This window comes from Mytilus galloprovincialis, chromosome 2, assembly GCF_965363235.1.
Source record: "Mytilus galloprovincialis chromosome 2, xbMytGall1.hap1.1, whole genome shotgun sequence".
Lineage (NCBI taxonomy): Eukaryota > Metazoa > Mollusca > Bivalvia > Mytilida > Mytilidae > Mytilus > Mytilus galloprovincialis.
Window position 1 is genome coordinate 86,229,515 of NC_134839.1, and position 19,521 is coordinate 86,249,035.

General features: G+C 32.8%; 1 protein-coding gene across 2 annotated transcripts; it reads right to left on the reverse strand.

Annotated features, from left to right (window-relative positions):
• Nucleotides 1-3,698: 3,698 nt before the first annotated feature.
• On the reverse strand, nucleotides 3,699-18,348 carry LOC143064700 (protein CDV3 homolog). 2 transcript variants are annotated; one of them, XM_076237734.1, is made up of 5 exons: nucleotides 18,048-18,348; nucleotides 15,965-16,050; nucleotides 9,497-9,618; nucleotides 6,694-6,940; nucleotides 3,699-4,065 (listed from the first exon to the last, which is right to left on the reverse strand). In XM_076237734.1, exons 1-5 carry the CDS (start codon nucleotides 18,222-18,224, stop codon nucleotides 3,951-3,953), a joined length of 747 nt encoding a protein of 248 aa, XP_076093849.1. In that variant the 5' UTR covers nucleotides 18,225-18,348; the 3' UTR covers nucleotides 3,699-3,950. The 2 variants fall into 2 exon arrangements, with proteins under 2 accessions (XP_076093849.1, XP_076093848.1); XM_076237733.1 differs by having other exon boundaries at nucleotides 18,033-18,348.
• Nucleotides 18,349-19,521: the final 1,173 nt, after the last annotated feature.

Below are 19,521 nucleotides of genomic sequence, written 5' to 3' on the forward strand. Positions count from 1 at the left end.
AAGTGGCATAACTCATAAAACGTAATTGATCACCACTGATTCTCAAACTCATTTAAGCCATTGCTCATATAAAACTAAGATATAGGTTTTTCAAAAAAATCTAGCAAGAATTGTACAAATGACAGTGCTAAAGATGCAATTTTCAATAAAATTTATTTTCTAAGGGGCAAATCTCTTAAAAATAATTGATGGACACTGATTTTTGAACTCGGCCAAGACATTGTTGATATGAACCCAAGATATATAAGTTTCATAAAAATCTGGCAAGAATTGTACACGCGAGAGCGCTACAAGATGTGTGTGTTATGTGGGAGACAAAAATCAAATCTAAAAGTCTGATAACTCAAATTCTATTCTTGTAAATAATTCTATGTCATAATGAAAGCAATTCATATACTGTATATCTTTTTAATCCTGTGTCATAAAAATTTCCATCATAATCATAAAGAACATTTTCAAAAAACTTTAAATAGCACTTTTTGATGCCACATTTAACAAATTGTTTTTCCTTTCTTCTAATTTCCTCTACTGCTCACAAGTATTTTATTACAGACAAGTTTGCATACAATATTTTATTTCCTGTAATAGTCATAAGTATAATAGTCATAAGTTTAATTGATGAGACACTTTTCAGTCATACAACTATTTTGTCTGATTTTAACCTACATCCTATTCAAAGCAATTTATGAAAATAAAACATAAAGCAACAACCTCAGTCTATATAAACATACATTTTTTCTTACACTCATTTAATAATCTTACAATCAACAAATCCCAATGTTTACATTTAACAAATTTTCTAGCTTTCATGCAATACACATTTATAGATATACACAAAACAAATTAAAAATCAAAATAAGAGTTGACACTTTAAAATGTCTTGCCTAATAACATATTTGGGTTACTGTGAATCAAATTTTTGCGAAACATGTAACAATGTCAATATTACAAATACATTATTTCCCATTATAAATTTCATTTGCATATTTTGTGTGCAGAATTATAAGAAATCAAATATCTGACTTTATATCAACAATCATTTTAATAATGTATGCAATATTTACTAATCTAACAGGGCTGGGTTCAATATCGTAGCGGCTACGTAGTATTACATAGATTTTGACTATTGAACGTGAAGCTGTAGACTAGTTACATAGAAATTGATAGCAGCTAAGTAGAGGCTACGTAGCTGCTAGGATATTGAACTCAACCCAGTACTTTTATGGTCAATAAGATCTGAAATGAGGTCATGATCACATAATACCTGTCAAATACACAAATATTTCTATCAAAGAATTTTCACAAATGTTGGTCAATAAAGTATAATTTGTTAGATTGTGATAAAAATAAACACAACTTACATTTAGATTATGTAAACAAGATCATGGCCATGTGATTTGGATAGATTTCTGACGCAAAAACACATACTAAAATTTGTCAACCTATGATGTATAATTACCCAGAAAAGGGCATTATCCTCAAAATTATACCTGACAATTGGATGAAAAAGAGCACAAGGCCAAATATAACACTAACAAAACTGATAAATATTTTTTTCGTGTACAAAATTTTACTGACTTATTTATCATGTATCATTACTGATAAATTTGACTTCCCACACTTCTGGTCATCAGTGTCCTGGATTCCTGACACATTTGGAATCTTATTGTTATCTCATGTTAAATATCATATGGACATCTATTCATTACAACAATATTGGTGAACATTTATTCTGTAGTAAAACAGCCATATGACACGCAAGACATATACTGGTTTGAACCCCCTTACTATCAAAAATATTTGACCTATAATGAATTAATATTTGATTGATTGTATAGAATAAGTAAAATCAACCAATACATCAAATAAGTAGGTCAACTGGGATGGAGGACATAAAATTAGGTCTTAACCAACTATTTTTGACCTATAATGCAGAGCTATTGAAGGACAGACCATTGTCTTGAACCTGACAACTGTAGGTAAAAGATATAAAATCAAGTCCAATGAATACTCCAATATATTCCTCAGCACATGGTTACACCAAATATTGATGACCTGACCACAGCATCATGAAAATGAGGTCAAAATCATATGACTTAAAAGACAGTATGACAATTTGAAAGATGGAAGATGGTTAATCTTTATTTAACAGGGAGTGTACCTATCCCTGAAGAGTTAATCTACATACCCAGGCATAAATTTAGAGACAATTGGTTAAAAAAAGTCTCAAGATAAAAAACAACCATACAAATATTAGTTTACTTAAATGAAGATGACGACAATATATAAGGATATTTGTAAATGCATAATGCCATAATTCAAGAAAAGTATAACCTGTATCACTATTTCACCAATTTATGTTAACATATCATACTGTGGACTCATTATTATTCGTGGAATACCATTTTTGGTGAGTTCCATGGGTAGTGGTGGACCACAAATTTAAATGTTCAACAAAATGCTTTCTAGGCTTGTATGCAGACACGAGTAAAACCACACATTCAAGCGTCCATGAAAACACAAGTTTTCCTTAATCCACAAAAATTGGTACCCAGGAAAATAAATGAATCAACAGTAGTCTATATAGCTACTGCACTACTTATGGAAACTATCATATTGTTTATTAAAAACAAGTCTGGTTAAATATGGCTTGTCAAATATAACCCAGATAAATATTATATATATTGATTTCTGTTCACACACAAAGCTATGCCCTCTTTGTCTATTGAAAAATATTGATGTTTATTTTGGCTTTCAACTATCAAATGTACATCCTAACTGAGCAACTAACATTTTATAATAGGTACCTACAGTCTAAACAAAAAAACATTTCATCTACAAAATGTCACCAATATGAGAGGTAAGATAAATACATATATGAAGTAAAAGCATTAACACTGATCTGATGACTTTGTAATGTTGAACAAAGACTAGAACCGTTTTATATGTTAAGAAAGCTGTATTGATACAATCAGATAACAAAAAAAAAACATATAACAATGAATACGGAGTAAGCCTTAGATAAATATCACATTGCATAAAGTTTTTTAATTTAAATGGAATTCATATTTCTATAAAAATTGAAAAAATAAACAAAGAATGAGTAGAAAGCTGCATTGAAAATTTGAAATATATAAGTCATTTTCTTAAATTATGAAGAAAATTTCATGTTTTTCTATGATAATCACAACAAACAATAGCTAAAACTAAACAATTACTGAACTTGTCCAAATTACCAATGCATTTAGTTTATCATATTTCATTTATCACATTCACAAGAACACCACACTCAAGCATAAAATTTAATGTCAACATTTTTTTTTTGGTTATTCTAAAGTGACAAGCTATCTAAAACATCTTCATTACTGTCAATAGAGAGATTGACAGGAAAATCTAATAACAACTTTCACATACAAAACAATGCCCCCTTTCTTTTGAAATAAAGCAACAAATTATAATCCCATTGGCTCGTGAGAACTAACTCATGGAGATTAGTGCATGGAAATTATAAACAAGTTTATTGCAAAAATGGTGAAAGTAAAAGTGGTTCTATAGTACCATGGATATGACTTGTCAAAAATATGAAGTAAATTAGGCATTCTTTTTTACCTTCTGTGAATGCTTCTTTATGAAACTGTTTTTAATTTTATGTTCAAATTAAATGTACCTACACAACATGTAGAAAAAATATTTCTAAGTAAAAGAACTATAGCACTTTATTATTTAACATAAACAAACCAAATCAATAAATGAATTAAATATATCAGAAACGGTAACATGTGTATCAATAAATTATGAAAATTGTAACAAGTTAAACTTTATAGACGTTTCACAAGTCTTTATCATTTTAACTAGAAAATGAGTAAAAAGAAATATCAACAGTGACACCAGTGTAGATCTACATCACAGCTGATCTTCCAGTAACGAAATAATCCTAAAAGGAGCATATATCAATCCTGAAGAGAAGAATATCTGTTACCAAGTGATAACTGTTGGTTAACTTTATTAGAATCGTCTATATTTCTACCTCCGGACTGTACTTTTTCAAAATCTCCTCTAGATCCACTAAAAAATAATAAAACATAGTAATAAGTTGAAACAGACTTGTCATAGATAGGATTTTTGGTTTACTTCATATTTTGAGGGGCCATACATAATTGAATTCTTAAAAGTGGTTTTGTCTACATTATTTATTTACTTCTAACTTTCAATTTTTAACACCAACACACAATTGTCTCCCCTTATTCATGAAAACAAGCATTATTATGTATAAGTTTTATACCTGTAACCATTTGAGTTAGCTAAAGTAACAATACATAAATTGAAAGTGACACCACAAAATATAAACTTGATCTGTGTTTGGTGGTAGGTGTAATACCATCATTGATTTTCCCCTATTAGTCTTTGTTAAATTTGCACTTTCCAGAAAATTGTGCAGAATTTCTCTTTGATTCAAATAAAAAAAAACTTGGCATGAGAAAAGTTTCATCCTGTCCAGTTCTATTGACGAAATTTCACATAACTTTTCATTGCATATAAGAAAATGACCATCACTGGAAGTAAACCAATCAAATGTTCACCTCTTTTTTCATAACCCTAAAATTCAATCCAATCTTCCTTTTGAGGTACAGAACCTTGTCATGCTTGTGGTACAATTTCAAAGAGACCCATACACTTGTACTTAGACAATATACGTAGTATAGTGTCTTGAAATATGAAATTTATTTGTATGAGGCTTAGAAACGGGGAAAATGCGAGGTTCTACCGAGCATTTTCCCGTTTCGTGCCGAATACAAATAAATTTCATATTTCAAGACACTATACGTATATTGTTTTTATACTGAAATCGATAAAAAAAAAAAAAAAAAAAAAAAAAATTAAATATGTAACAAATATTGTTGCAAAAAAAGTGTTTTGGAATTTCCCTCTTGGGGTACCATTTTAGGGTATTTCCCTATGAGCGTAGTCAAGGCGGTAAGCCATTGAAATTTTAAGGAATTAGAAAGGGAAAATGAACTTAATTAATAAAATTTGATACACATGGTATATAAATTACCAATTTGAAGACATAACAAGTTTAAATACATGTCATACATAAAAGTTTGACCATTGTTACTACACGTTGTCATGGTTGTGACGTGATGTTGTTGATGAAATACAGTAGTTCCGGTAAGTAGGCAGGGATCTCCATGGATGAAAATTGAACCATGGAGGAACTTTCACCCTTACAAACCGTGTCTACGCTGTACAGTGTAGCGCGATCGGAAGTATTTTATCCCTCCATACAAGGAATGGTGAACATGCTAATTCATTGCTTATTTAAATTATATTTATTTTAATTTCCATTATGGAATTAGAAGTATCAATATTTTCATTTATTGCCGTTTTTAACCATTCAAATGCCAAGTCTTCATGGTCCCCCATTAGTCGAGAATGACCAAAAGCTGTCATGAAGGTCCCCATGTAGATTTCTTGTATTTTTGGTAATTGTTATGGGGGTTAAAAATCATATGATGTGGAGCTTATTTTTCATGGACACTGTCAAATTTAGAACCAATTACCGGTATGGCTGATTTGCAGCAACAACAAAACGATTCGTACGGATTGTGTTAAAGGTTAAAGAGATTTGTAAAGCAAACGTTGACAAATGAAAAGGTTTTTAATGACTTTATCTGGCAAATTGATGCTGTGCAACATGCATCTTTCGAGTCTGAATAGAAACCGGAAACGCGGATGTATCAATTTGATTGTAATATACGAAATGAATTCGGAATTACGATACGATATTTCTTTACAGGAAATATTTAAGTTTTTACTTTTAAACTTTTAAAGTAATTCCAAATTATCGTTACAGCAGTACTCGAGTTATTTGCGATGAAATAATATTTACTGTTTTGCGTCTTGTACTTCTTAAGAAAAGGGGGGTGCTGATTGCGTAAGTCAAAAATAAAGCACGTGTTCGACTTGTTAAACTGTTTTCTTTGTATTAACTGGATTATTAATTTATTTATTTAATCTAAATTATCATAATCATTTGCTGAAACTTAGTTGATTAATTCGACAAATGGATCGTCTATCCTCAGATAGTATTCTCCTGTCTGGTTTGTTGATCTACCTGTATACAAGCTCAGGTACAAGTGATTAGCGATATTAGTCCGGATATCCCTCAGGCGTTAGAACTGTATTGATTATAACATAAAAAGCCCAAGGGTTATGCAATTACATGCATTTGATTATAATTGATAAAAAAAAATGGTGTCGGGCTACAAAAAACGATGAAGTTTTGAACGATGGCGGAAGACAATTTAACGATGGCGCAAGACAATTTAACGATGGCGCAAGTCATTTGACGATGGCGCAAGACATTTGAACGATGGCGGGGCGCCATCGTTAAACAGGCCAAGGATGTTCCCTGGTAGGCGGGGCTTATAGGTTAGTTGAGGCCATTGACGTATAAAGCTAACGTTTATACGTATAGCTTTATCTGTATAGTAAAATAGGTGATTGCAGTATAATCAAAGTTATTGTCTGGAAACCAAATGTCTTCAGACAATGACGATATCAAAGTTAAACCATTATATAGTTGCAAAAAATTTGCTTTCAGATAACATTATCTCAGAATATCACATGCATTATTTTCTTATTAAACTGAAGTTTATATAAGATACATGTATACTTTTAATATCTACACACCCTGAGCTTCCCCAACTGTTAATCTCTGGAGCGTTGCCCCCTCCTAATGTAGGGAAATCGTCTTCACTGTGTAAATTTGGAGCAGTTTTTTTCCTTCTTGGTGTAGGTCTTGTTGGTGTTCCTGTTGCTGACTGGCCTCCTGATCTTGCACCAGGAGGAACATACTTTCCTAGTTTTGGTTTGTCATCTTTGGAAGGTTCAGGTTCAGGTGGTGGAGGTTCTGGCATTGCTGTTGATGCTACTTGTACTAAAAACAACAAATTATCTATTAAAAATTTGTAAAGGTTCTGCAGAACCTAGTGTCTCGCCTACTTTTGCTGAGTGTTGCATATGGGGAAAAATTATGAAATATTTTCCTCTAAATACTATCTTTTGATTGTGAGAAGCTTCTGTTCAAGTTTGGTAAAATTCTAGACTGGTTTATGAATCTTATAAATGAAAAACGAAAACTAGAGGCTCTTAAGAGCCTGTGTCGCTCACCTTGGTCTATGTGCATATTAAACAGAGGACACAGATGGATTCATGACAAAATTGTGTTTTGGTGATGGTAATGTGTTTGTAGATCTTACTTTACTGAACATTCTTGCTTCTTACAATTATTTCAATTTATAATGAACATGGCCCATTAGTTACAGAGGAAAATATTTTGTTAAAATTTACAAAATTAATAAAAATTGACTATAAAGGGCAATAACTTCTTAAGGGGTCAACTGACCTTTTTGGTCATGTTAACTTATTTGTGGATCTTACTTTGCTGAACATTATTGCTGTTAACAGTTTATCCCTATCTATAATAATATTCAAGATAATAACCAAAAACAGCAAAATTTCCAATTCAGGGGCAGCAACCCAACAACCAGTTGTCGGATTCATCTGAAAATTTCAGGGCAGATAGTTCTTGACTTGCAAAACAATTTAACCCGATGTCTGAATTGCTCTTAATGCTTTGGTTTCAGAGTTATAAGCCGAAATCTACATTTTACCCCTATGTTCTATTTTTAGCCATGGCGGCCACCTTGGTTGGTTGACAGGGTCACCGCACAAATTTTTTAAACTAGATACCTCAATGATGATTATGGCCAAGTATGGTTAAATTTGGACCAGTAAGTTTAGAGGAGAAGATTATTGTAAAAGATTAGAAAAAATTACGAAAAAATTGGTAAAAAAATGACTATAAAGGGCAATAACTCCTTAAGGGGTCAACTGACCATTTTAGTCATATTAACTTATTTGTAGATCTTACTTTGCTGAACATTATTGCTGTTTACAGTCTATCTCTATCTATAATAATATTCACTATAATAGTCAAAAAACGGTATTATTTCCTTAAAATTTCACGGCAGATAGATCTTTACCTGATAAACAATTTTACCCCAAATCAGATTTGCTCTAAATGCTTTGGTTTCAGAGTTATAAGCCAAAATCTACATTTTACCCCCTATGTTCTATTTTTAGCCATGGTGGCCATTTTGGTTGGTTGGCCGGGTCACGCCACACATTTTTTAAACTAGATACCCCAATGATGATTGTGGCCAAGTTTGGTTAAATTTGGCCCATTAGTTTCAGAGGAGAAGATTTTGTTAAAAGCTAACGATGGACGACGATGCCGGGCGCAAAGTGATGAGAAAAGCTCACTTGGCCCTTTGGGCCAGGTGAGCTAAAAAGTCGCAGGCTCGACAAAAATGTGGAGAAAATATGTGATATGCATAAACTTCAATTGATGTTTAAATTATTTCTAAGGGTACCAATTTTCATGGATAGGGGAACAAGAGTGCTCACGCTGGATTTTTCGCCTTCTTTACTAACCATAGATAGTATATTGACAGTCCTAAATATAAAGCTTTACTACAATTATCACATAAACTTAACATGATCTAAGAAAATGAGGTCAAGGTCATATAAACCAAACAAGAAATACATGTAGTACACCTTACAATCATTCAATATACTTAATATAGTTGAACTATTGCTTACAGCAGAGGCGGATTTAGGAGGTGGCCCGGGCCCCCCCTTTTTCAGAAAAATTTGGGTTGGTTAAATAGGGAATCACTGAAGTGTGACGGAATCCCCCCCCTTAGGCAGTCAGTGGGCCCCCTCTTATGAAAATTTCTAGATCCGCCACTGTACAGTAAGAAACAGACTTTACCAATAAAACTAAATATTCACCAATGAACCATAACATGAGGTAAAGGTCATATGAACCATGCCAGGCAGACAGGAGCTTTCAATCATTCCGCAGTTCAATCATTCCACAGCAGTCTTACATGTATCTCCTAAATCATACGCTTTTTTATGCTATTTGTATTGTATTGAATTAAACAAATCAAAATGTCTCTCCTGCTTCACTGATTAAGATTTATTTAATGTTGAAAGTGTTCTGATAAACTTTTAGGAGAATAACACAAACTTAATATTATCAATGATCCATGTAGATGAGATCAATATCAAATGAAACCTGTCAAATGAACAGGTACAACTAAGCTAGTATTTTGAGGGCTTAGGTAGTCATTGTATTAGGTCATATCTGTCAAATGACCTGTATTTGGCAGGTTTGACCTTAGATTCAGATGTGCTCTAACTTCTTCGAAGGATAATAAACAGTAGAAGTGAATATAGTGAATGGCTGTGCATTTTGTTTATACATGTAGTTCTGCACCTTGTTGAGATGACTGAAAAGGGAAACATTTAATGGGGTTATGTATGGAAATATCATCATACAATATTAGTTAATGTACCGGTAGTCAAAATCACCTTCCCTTAACTGTTATTAGGAAATAATCAAAATCAGTAAAAACAAACAAACCAGGGTGAGAAGACTGTTGGGAACCATGCCAAGGGCCTGAGGCAGCTTCTCTCTTTTCTTTAGTCTCTCCATCTTCTTCATTTTCATTTTCATTTTCTTCAACTTCTCCTTCCTCTTCTTTGCTGTGAAAAGAAAGTATTTCTTTCATTTACCAATATGCACTCATACAACATTTAACAAGATGCTTTTAAGAGCCTCACATAAATTCAAAATTGTCATATGATCTTTAAGAATTTAGGATTTGTTTAGTACATGTATTCCTCATCATACAGGTTTCAAAAGGGCATTTACTAATAATTTAGGATTTATTTAGTGTTCTTCAACATACAGGTTTCAAAAGGGCATTAAGTAATGATGTAGGATTTGTTTAGTGTTCAACATACAGGTTTCAAAAGGCCAGCTGTCATTTTTAAGCATTTAGTAATGATTTAAAATTTGTTTACGAGTTCATGCAGCTTTCAAAAGGGCAGGGTAATTTTTAACTCAAGACACTATGTCTATGGGCACAGTTGGGGAATGTTTAGAGTTCATGTAGATTACAAAAGGGCAGGGTAATTTTTAACTCAGACACTATGGGCACGATTGGAGAATGTTGAGTTCATGTAGCTTTCAGAAGGGCAGGGTAATTTTTAACTCAGACACTATGGGCTTCATTTCGGAATCTTTGCTTGGAGGACTACATCTTCAGGCCACATTTAATAAAGGCTGTTTTGATTGGGATCCCATTCAAACAAAATATTACTATATCATTGTGACATATTTCATGTAGAAAGATAGATATACATTGTATACATTTATTACCATTTTCATGAAAATACAACACTGTCAAGGGTTTGACACTAACATTAGAGGTGATGTAGTCCACAGGACTACCAAGAAAAAATTTTGGGTAGTTCTGGTAGTCCACCTCTATCACCGTTGAGGGCCACAACGCTGCCCCAACTAGCTAGGGGGGTTTGGGGGCATGCCCCCCCCACGAAAATTTTTTGAAATAAGATGCAATTTCCTGCCATCTGAGCACCTTAAAAGCACACAAATGTTCATTTGAGTTTTGAAAATATTTTGGTTTTTTTTCAGATAAATTAAAGTTGACATTCAGTGAATAAATTTTATTACTCCTGAACAACCGTCAGAAAATTTTGAAAAATGAAATGCAAAATCTGCAATCTGAGACAATTTCTAAGGCCTTGTTAGGTGGAGTTATTTGACCTTTTATTCCAGGATTATTTAGAAAACAAGAGGCTCTCAAGAGCCTGAATCGCTCACCTTAATTCTTTTGGTTAAATCTCTCATCAATGATTATTTTGGCTTTTCATTTTATTTAAATGTTTTTTGGATCGTCCTATTTTCTTCAAAAGCCAAAAAAAATAATCATTTTCTCCTATGTTCTATTTTAGCCATAGGAGCTATGTTTCTTGACATACAAGGAAATAAAATATAAAATTTATACTAGATACTCTGAAACTCATTTAGCCTAAGTTTGGCTGAAATTGATACAGCAGTTGCAAAGGAGAAGATTTTTTAAAGTAAGTCAACATGATGAACAAATTGTGAAAAAAGTCTTTAAAGGGCAATAACTCCTTAAGGGGTCAATTGACAATTTTGGTCAAATTGACTTAATTGAAGATCTTACTTTGCTGAACATTATTGCTGTTTACAGTTTATTTCTATCTATAATTATATTCAAGATAATAAACAAAAACAGCAAAATTTCCTTAAAATTATCAATTCAGGGGCAGCAACCCAACAACAGGTTGTCTGATTCATCTCAAAATTTCAGGGCAGATAGATCTTGACCTGATAAACAATATTACCCACGTCAGATTTGCTCTAAATGCTTTGGTTTTTGAGTTATAAGCCAAAAACTGCATTTGACCCCTATGTTCTATTTTTAGCAATGGCGACCATGTTTGTTGATAGATCACAACTTCGGATACAATTTACAAACTAGATACCCTAAGGAACATTCAGTTAAAGTTTGGAAGTATTTGGCCCATTAGTTTCAGAGGAGAAGATTTTTGTAAAAGATTACTAAGATTTACGAAAAATGGTTAAAAATTGACTATAAAGGGCAATAACTCCTTAAGGGGTCAACTGACCATTTCCGTCATGTTGACTTATTTGTAAATCTTACTTTGCTGAACATTATTCCTGTTTACAGTTTATCTCTATCTATAATAATATTCAAGATAATAACCAAAAACAGCAAAATTTCCTTAAAATTACCAATTCAGGGGCAGCAACCCAACAACAGGTTGTCTGATTCATCTGAAAATTTCAGGGCAGATAGATCTTGACCTGATAAACAATATTACCCCATGTCAGATTTGCTCTAAATGCTTTGGTTTTTGAGTTATAAGCCAAAAACTGCATTTGACCCCTATGTTCTATTTTTAGCAATGGCGACCATGTTTGTTGATAGATCATAACTTCGGATACAATTTACAAACTAGATACCCTAAGGAACATTCAATTAAAGTTTGGAAGTATTTGGCCCAGTAGTTTCAGAGGAGAAGATTTTTGTAAAAGATTACTAAGATTTACGAAAAATGGTTAAAAATTGACTATAAAGGGCAATAACTCCTAAAGGGGTCAACTGACCATTTCCGTCATGTTGACTTATTTGTAAATCTTACTTTGCTGAACATTATTCCTGTTTACAGTTTATCTCTATCTATAATAATATTCAAGATAATAACCAAAAACAGCAAAATTTCCTTAAAATTACCAATTCAGGGGCAGCAACCCAACAACGGGTTGTCTGATTCATCTGAAAATTTCAGGGCAGATAGATCTTGACCTGATAAACAATATTACCCCATGTCAGATTTGCTCTAAATGCTTTGGTTTTTGAGTTATAAGCCAAAAACTGCATTTGACCCCTATGTTCTATTTTTAGCAATGGCGACCATGTTTGTTGATAGATCAAAACTTCGGATACAATTTATAAATTAGATACCCTAAGGAACATTCAGTTAAAGTTTGAAAGTATTTGGCCCAGTAGTTTCAGAGGAGAAGATTCTTGAAATAGTTTACGACGACAGACGACAGACGACGACGGACGCCAAGTGATGGCATAAGCTCACTTGTCCCTTCGGGACAGGTGAGCTAAAAAGGATAAAAATAAGTCAAAGTTTTCATTAATTCTTCAAACAGTTTATAAGATTTTTCTTGTAGTGATATAATGTCTTTGTTTGTGGACTAGAGGTCAACTTCATCATCACTGTTGGAAGCAATTCAGTGGATATGTTAACGTTTCTAAAACAAAATGCCTTTAATACAATTTTGAATGACATGCATACATGTATATGGTTTTTTTTAACACTTTCACTACTGAATTTATTTTTTTCGTAGGATTACCTGGCCGAAATTTATTTGCATGAGCCGTTTGCCTGACCGGGATTAATTTGACATGTGCTTCAGCAAAAACGACCTCGTAGTTTTGGTCATTGAAAACTCGGGAACTGTAGCGAGTTGTGCAGTCAAATTTTGATAAAATGTAGATAAATATCATAGGTTGAGCGTCCGTAACCTCTTCGTAGAGTGAGAAGCAGTTTACCTTAAAAACGCGTGTTGAAAACGTAGATTGATTGAGTCGGAAGATAATTTTTATCATTGCCTACCGTATATCACTTTCACTTCCATTCGGCAACATTTCTTAAGCACACGTGTGTTTCAAAATTCTATTTCTATGAGCTACTGAATTATTTTCTTTCAAAACCCGTTTACGTTTTTGTTTTCTTGGCAAAAATACTTGTAAATCAAGACTGTCTTTCACGTAGATTTTGGCCGCCATTTGTTAACGGTTTCGAAAGAAGAAAGATAACTCGGGCTCGATAACGGACAATAACTCTTCCAGACGAGTTGTATAATACCCCCAGCGTTGATATGCGATTACTGAACTAATTAAAAATAATTTTTAACTGCAATAATAATCGATGGAACTTCTTTACTTTATGACTTAACCGCAGTAATGTCTTAATTCTTCCACATGTGAATGAGATAAAGCTTTCCAATAAATAAAAGTAAATGAACCCAAAAAGTGATTTTTTTTTAAAGTTCTAAATCCATGAAATTTCCAATAAATTTGATTTGGGTCATGGGGGTTGTATAATATAAATGTACTACAAATAAGCAAATATTCAGCTGTATCTCAAGATAAAGAGCCTATTGAATTATAATTTTTTTTTAAATTGTTGAAATTAAAATCTGAACTATGTAGTCAAAATTTAGGATGTATAAGATAACATAAAATTGACAAATACATCAACTGTTGTTTGTTAAAGCAGCACATATAAATACCAAAAGCTGACAATTAATATTTTATAAACTTATTTTCATCATAGCTAAATATTTTAATCACATGCAGTAGAGGTAAAGAAGATAATATATGCAGACAACTACTGGGTACTGTTTTATTTAAACTCATATGTACACACAGATTCAAGTCGTTGAAAACTAGTGCCAAAAAGGGATTAAAATACATCATGTACATGTTTTACTGCAAAATGCAGTTTTAAAATTCATTGATGGAAAGCTACATCAGGGAGCTGATATAGTTTGTAATAACATTTGGAAGCTATGAAATTTGTTTTAGTTTATAATGCTGCGTACTCGTTGAATAGGAGGATTCATATCATAAATTTTGATTTTGAAATTGAGCGAGGACAATGGAAACTATTTTTTTTAATTTTCTGTTTATATTGTTGGGTTATTTAATGGAATGGTTTGTCAAAAAGTGAATAAAAATTACTTGAGTGAGGTTGTTATACTATAACCATTGTTACCAGTCTATTAATTAATCTATTACATACATCAGCAAGTGTTACTTACATATAAGCCTATATATTAATGTGGTATGAATTTAAGATACCTGCTTATGTGTACTAGTCCCATAAACAGTGTAAATTTAAGAAGCTAACTTACAAGGTAACAGCTACAAGACCCTAATGTGGTCCCATTATCCCATTTCCAATTTTATCAGTTTTTTCTCTTACTCCTTACTACTACATGTATATGACTTGGCATATGAGAGAAGAAGCAATTTATATACCATTTGAAGTCCCTTTTTGAACACAAAAAAGATGTTTCCTAGTGTTAAAAATGGTTGCTTATATTGGCATTAGAAATTGTAATAAACTTTAGGTAGCGCACTGGTCATTCATCTTTTGTGCTTGTGTGCAACATGAGGGGGGAGTTCTTCCTCATAATTTCCAAAACAAAAAATTTAACCCCTATTAATTGTTTTCAGAAACATACAGGAACAGTATTATTTTATAATAATAAATGATGCCATCTCAAAATTAATCAGAAGCAGCAGACAACACCTTATATTATTTCACTTTTGGGAAAAAATCACTTCCCTTCAGGCCAAAATAAATAGTGTGTTTCCTATTTCACCCCCAAAAAAATTAGGTAGGGTAGGTAGGTAAAACATTTTATTTTATGAAAACTTTTTATTTTTTCTATCGATGAGAGACAATCAAAGTCTCGATTTCAGGTTGTTTTACAAATATCCTTCTCACAACTCCAAAATATATGTACAATCACTACTTTTATACAAGTTAAAAACGACTTTCATGTCCGCAAGTTAAGTTTTCTAAATGTTTCAACTCGAAATGAAACTCCTGACCACGATTGTTTACGATTCCGCCATTTTGTTTTTCACAAGGTTTTTTTCTCTCTTTGAAAAAACATATTTTAAGTATTTTTACGCCTGATACTAAAATATCGAATACATTGGGTGTTTATCATAACATCCATGGAGTAACGGGGCCAAGAAACATGTTTAAACGTTATTTTTACTGTTTGTACTGTGACCGTCTAAAAATAGAAATCTATGTATCCTTAAGGATACATTCGGCATCTACGCTGGTGTGCCAAAAGGATACATTCGGCATGCGCGCGGGTGTGCCAAAAGGATACATTCGGCATGAAAGGGTTAATAAGAAAGCCACCAAAAAATATTGTTGGCTTTTTTTTCAAACTACCTCTTCCTGTTTCTTTTTTTGGGGGTAATAATTTTTTTATCCAAATTTGGGAAGTATTTTTGTTTAACTCTGACACCTACGTTTTTATTGTTGACCTTTGCTGTCTATTCTGCAGTTTCTTCACATTTTGGTTATCAGACATTTTCATTTTACATTGAAAATTCCATGTGTTACAAACACTGTGAAGATTCTGATCAGAAATCTGGATCTCAAAAGTACTTTCATAATAACAATATAAAATTTACGTTCTTCCAAATGCCATCACTGTCTTTGAAAAATGTAAACATAATTGGGAGGACTTTTATGCCAATTTTTAGCATTGAAATAGCCAGACCATATACAAATTTCCAGGTGGTCCACAGGACTACTGATTAACCATGTTTTGGAGTCCTCCTAGATTTTAGGGGGGCACCGGACTACTGAACTACCGTTAGTGTCGAACCCTTCTGTCACATTGCCAGAAAAAAAATGGCCTTACTTAGATATTTGTAAATTCTGTATCCTCAACCCACTGTAGTCTGTTTCTGTTTCTGCTTCAAAGTCTACCCATTCTTCATCATCCTTCTTCATAAAGAAAAGAATTAAAATGCAAAATTAATTATTGTAAAATATGTTGTTATAAAATGAATCAGGGATTGCCATTACCCATTTCTTGCTGGTGCAGATCGATTCTGACCAGTTGTGGAATTTATGCTTTTTGTATTTTTTTTACTTTTCTTTTTGTTTTTACACTCAACAACAAGGCTCTCTAGTTTATTATTTATGTTATCAAAATATTGTAGTTCTTAAAGCACACATGTGACACAAATTAACTGCCACCTTTTTTTATCTTCAAAATGGTTAACATGTAATAAATAATTCAAGGACAGGTTCAAGTGTATTTTAACTGGCCAAGCAGACTTTTTAAAATTAATTTGCACTTCCAGATTTTAACTGGCCCTGTAAAATTGAAAAGATATTTCATCTTGGATCTGAAGTTATGTTTACATTATAAAAATATACAATATCTATATTTATGGATGGCCCCTTATTTTTATTTGCTGCCAAGTGATTACTGTTTAGGAATATATTTTTTATCTTTCACAAGTTCCCTTAGTCTGAAATTACTCTGATGTCTAATGGCTGTTTTGTCAGACAAGCTGGGTTCTGTTGGTTAAACCCCAACTGATTTAAAGTAACCACTCATTGAAGTAATTTTGAAAACTATTACAAATTTGATGACTTCTTCTAAGTGTGTTAACTCGTTAAGCTAGTCAAAAATTTATTAATACTCTGATGTCCAACGGCTGTTTTGCCAGACAAGCTGGGGCTGTGGGACGTTAGGGCTTGTCCCATATCAAGAAGTAGATATTTTCCCATTCAAACTGGATGCGCTGCTTAGTTGCTTCTGGGACCGACTGAAGACCTTAGATCAATATAAATTGGGCCTCAATTTGTTCATTTTTCATTTATCTCTTCATTAAGGGAAGTTTCATCTACCTGCCACCCTTTATTTTCTCATATTTAGACAGTTTTCACAGTGACCCCTCGATTCCAGCATTTTAACTTACATTTTGAAAGATTGTCATGTGATCAACGAGAAAAAGTAAGGCAGAGCCAGTGATATTGTTGTTTTTTTTCAAAACTACCTCTACCCTTTCTAATTGGGAAAATATGCGTCATTTTCATCAAATTGGGAAATTTAGATTGAACCATGAATTTGACTGAAACTTCAATATACAGACCCCCTTTCAAGAGTCAAACCCTGCTTTGAAATAAGACCCCTTTTTGTCAGTGATGATACATAAATAGACCCTCAAATCTGCACATATAGTAATTTTAGGCATGAAAAATGTATACACAAGTGTTTTTCAGTTTGAATTCATGCACAATTACTACTAAAACTGTACTGTTTGAGAAAAAGTTGTCTTTTTGGGAATAATTTTAAGCCATTTTTTTTCAAATTGGGATTCTTCTCCAGGGGAAAAAGCCTTTATTCTCCATTAATTGAAGTCAAACAATATCACTGAGAGCTGATATATGCAAATGACCCTAGGTAAATATGAATACATAATCTAACACCTCCTTCATTTACGATGCAAGTAAGGTAAATGTCAAAGTGCATCCGACTGTTTATCATGGTTGGCCTTCTAAATATTCAATAACGATCTCCTATAAGGAGCTCGAGGTGAAGAAATATACAGTAAACAGAAATTAGCATATTAAATATTTGCATAATTTCAGTCTCCTGGTTGTGAAGAGATAAATGATAAATGAACAAATTGAGGCCGGATTGATATTGATCCAAAGTAGTCAGTCGGTCCCAGAAGCAACGAAACAGCGCATCCATTTTGAAACGGGTAAATATCCTCTTTTTGATATGGAACAAGCTCTGACGTCCCATGGCCCCGGCTTGTCTGGCAAAACAGCTGTTGGATGTCAGAGTAATCTTGGACTATATGGTTAAGCATGCATCTTGTGGTACCGACTGCAACATATGCCAGGCTACAAAGATTGTAACAAGCAAAAAGTTGTGTCAAAAGGTTACCATATTAGTAACTAATGACCTGATCTAAGATTACATTGGTAGTTTTTCTTTCTTCTGATTGTGCTTCGTTTTCTTTATCTTGTTTCTTCTTTGACTTCTTGATACCGGCTTCCTGTTGGGCTAGGAAGTCACTGGGGGTTAATTTTGATTTGCTCTTCTTTTTTGTTTTGTCTTTCTTGGCAAAAAAATCATCCAGACTATTGTCCTCCATGTTGTAAATGTTTCTTTCTTATCGACAAATAAAAATCCTCACAGAAATGCACAAATACGCAGTTTAACGGATCAAACGTGCAAGTTTTACCCTCCATGCGCAAGAAACACAGTACCGCAGTTAACCAGGTTAACAGGACCGTGCAGTATATATAGGTATGGATCTGTAAAATAAAAAAAAATAAAAAATGTGTGTGTAATAAAATTCGAATTATAGGTGTTTTTTTGTTTTTGTTTTTTTTTTTTATCATGATTAAAATGAAAACATTTAAAGAAAATTATCGCAAGATATGTTATTTATCATACAGGGGTCATATCAAAATATATTTCTTCCATTCATGATAATCTCAAAGCAGAAAAGTGACTCCTTGAAATTTCAGCCAATACGTGACCAACTCGGACTATAACAAAATCGGCCTCATGATTATTTCAGTTTTAACGGCTTTTTGTGTGTGTACAAATGTCTTCAATCTTCAATCTTTGTCGTGATGACAGAGTAATCCCTCTTGTAAATTATCCTCTCTTGTAAAATAATTATCACAAATGTAGTTTCTCCTTTGTACTTATATATTGTAGGTGGCGCTTTAAAAATATTATAGAATTATTGTATGAAGTGAAATAAATTTAAAAAATGGTTTATTAGGTTATTGAAATGGCATGAAAAATTAAAAATATAAAAAATTTAAAGAAATTTGTATCAAATTATCCACTAAAACGGTTTGTTTCCTCTATGTACTCCGCTAATAGTTGATTGATATTTTCTGCATTTGGCAAATTGATTGTTAATAAATTGTCTAGATCTGTTGGAATTTGTCCTGTTATGAAGTATATTTGATGAAATAATTTGTCTCTGGCATCTGAATACAGGTCACATTCAAAAAGGTAGTGTTGTACATTTTCTTTTTGTTTGCAGTGATGACAGGTTTCCGAGTTGATGTGCTGGTTTATTATAAATTGGTATGCATTTAATTTAGAATAACCTGTTCGTAAACTGTTGATTATGTTGTACATTTTTTTTGACGGGAAGTCTTTTTTAACTTTATCTTTAACTTCAGGATGAAATCTGAAATAGTGACGTCCAGTATCACTATTTTCCCATCTGCGTTGCCATTTTTTTGTAACAGAATTTCTAGCTGCTTTTTTTACATCTTGTTTTGTAAACACTATGTCATCAACGGCTAGGGTTTCTGCTTCTTTAGCAGCTTCTTTTGCCAAGGAGTCTGCCTCGTCATTTCCTTTTATGTTGGCATGTCCTGGTGTCCAGTTTAAGTTTATTAAAAATCCCTGTTCGTTTAAAT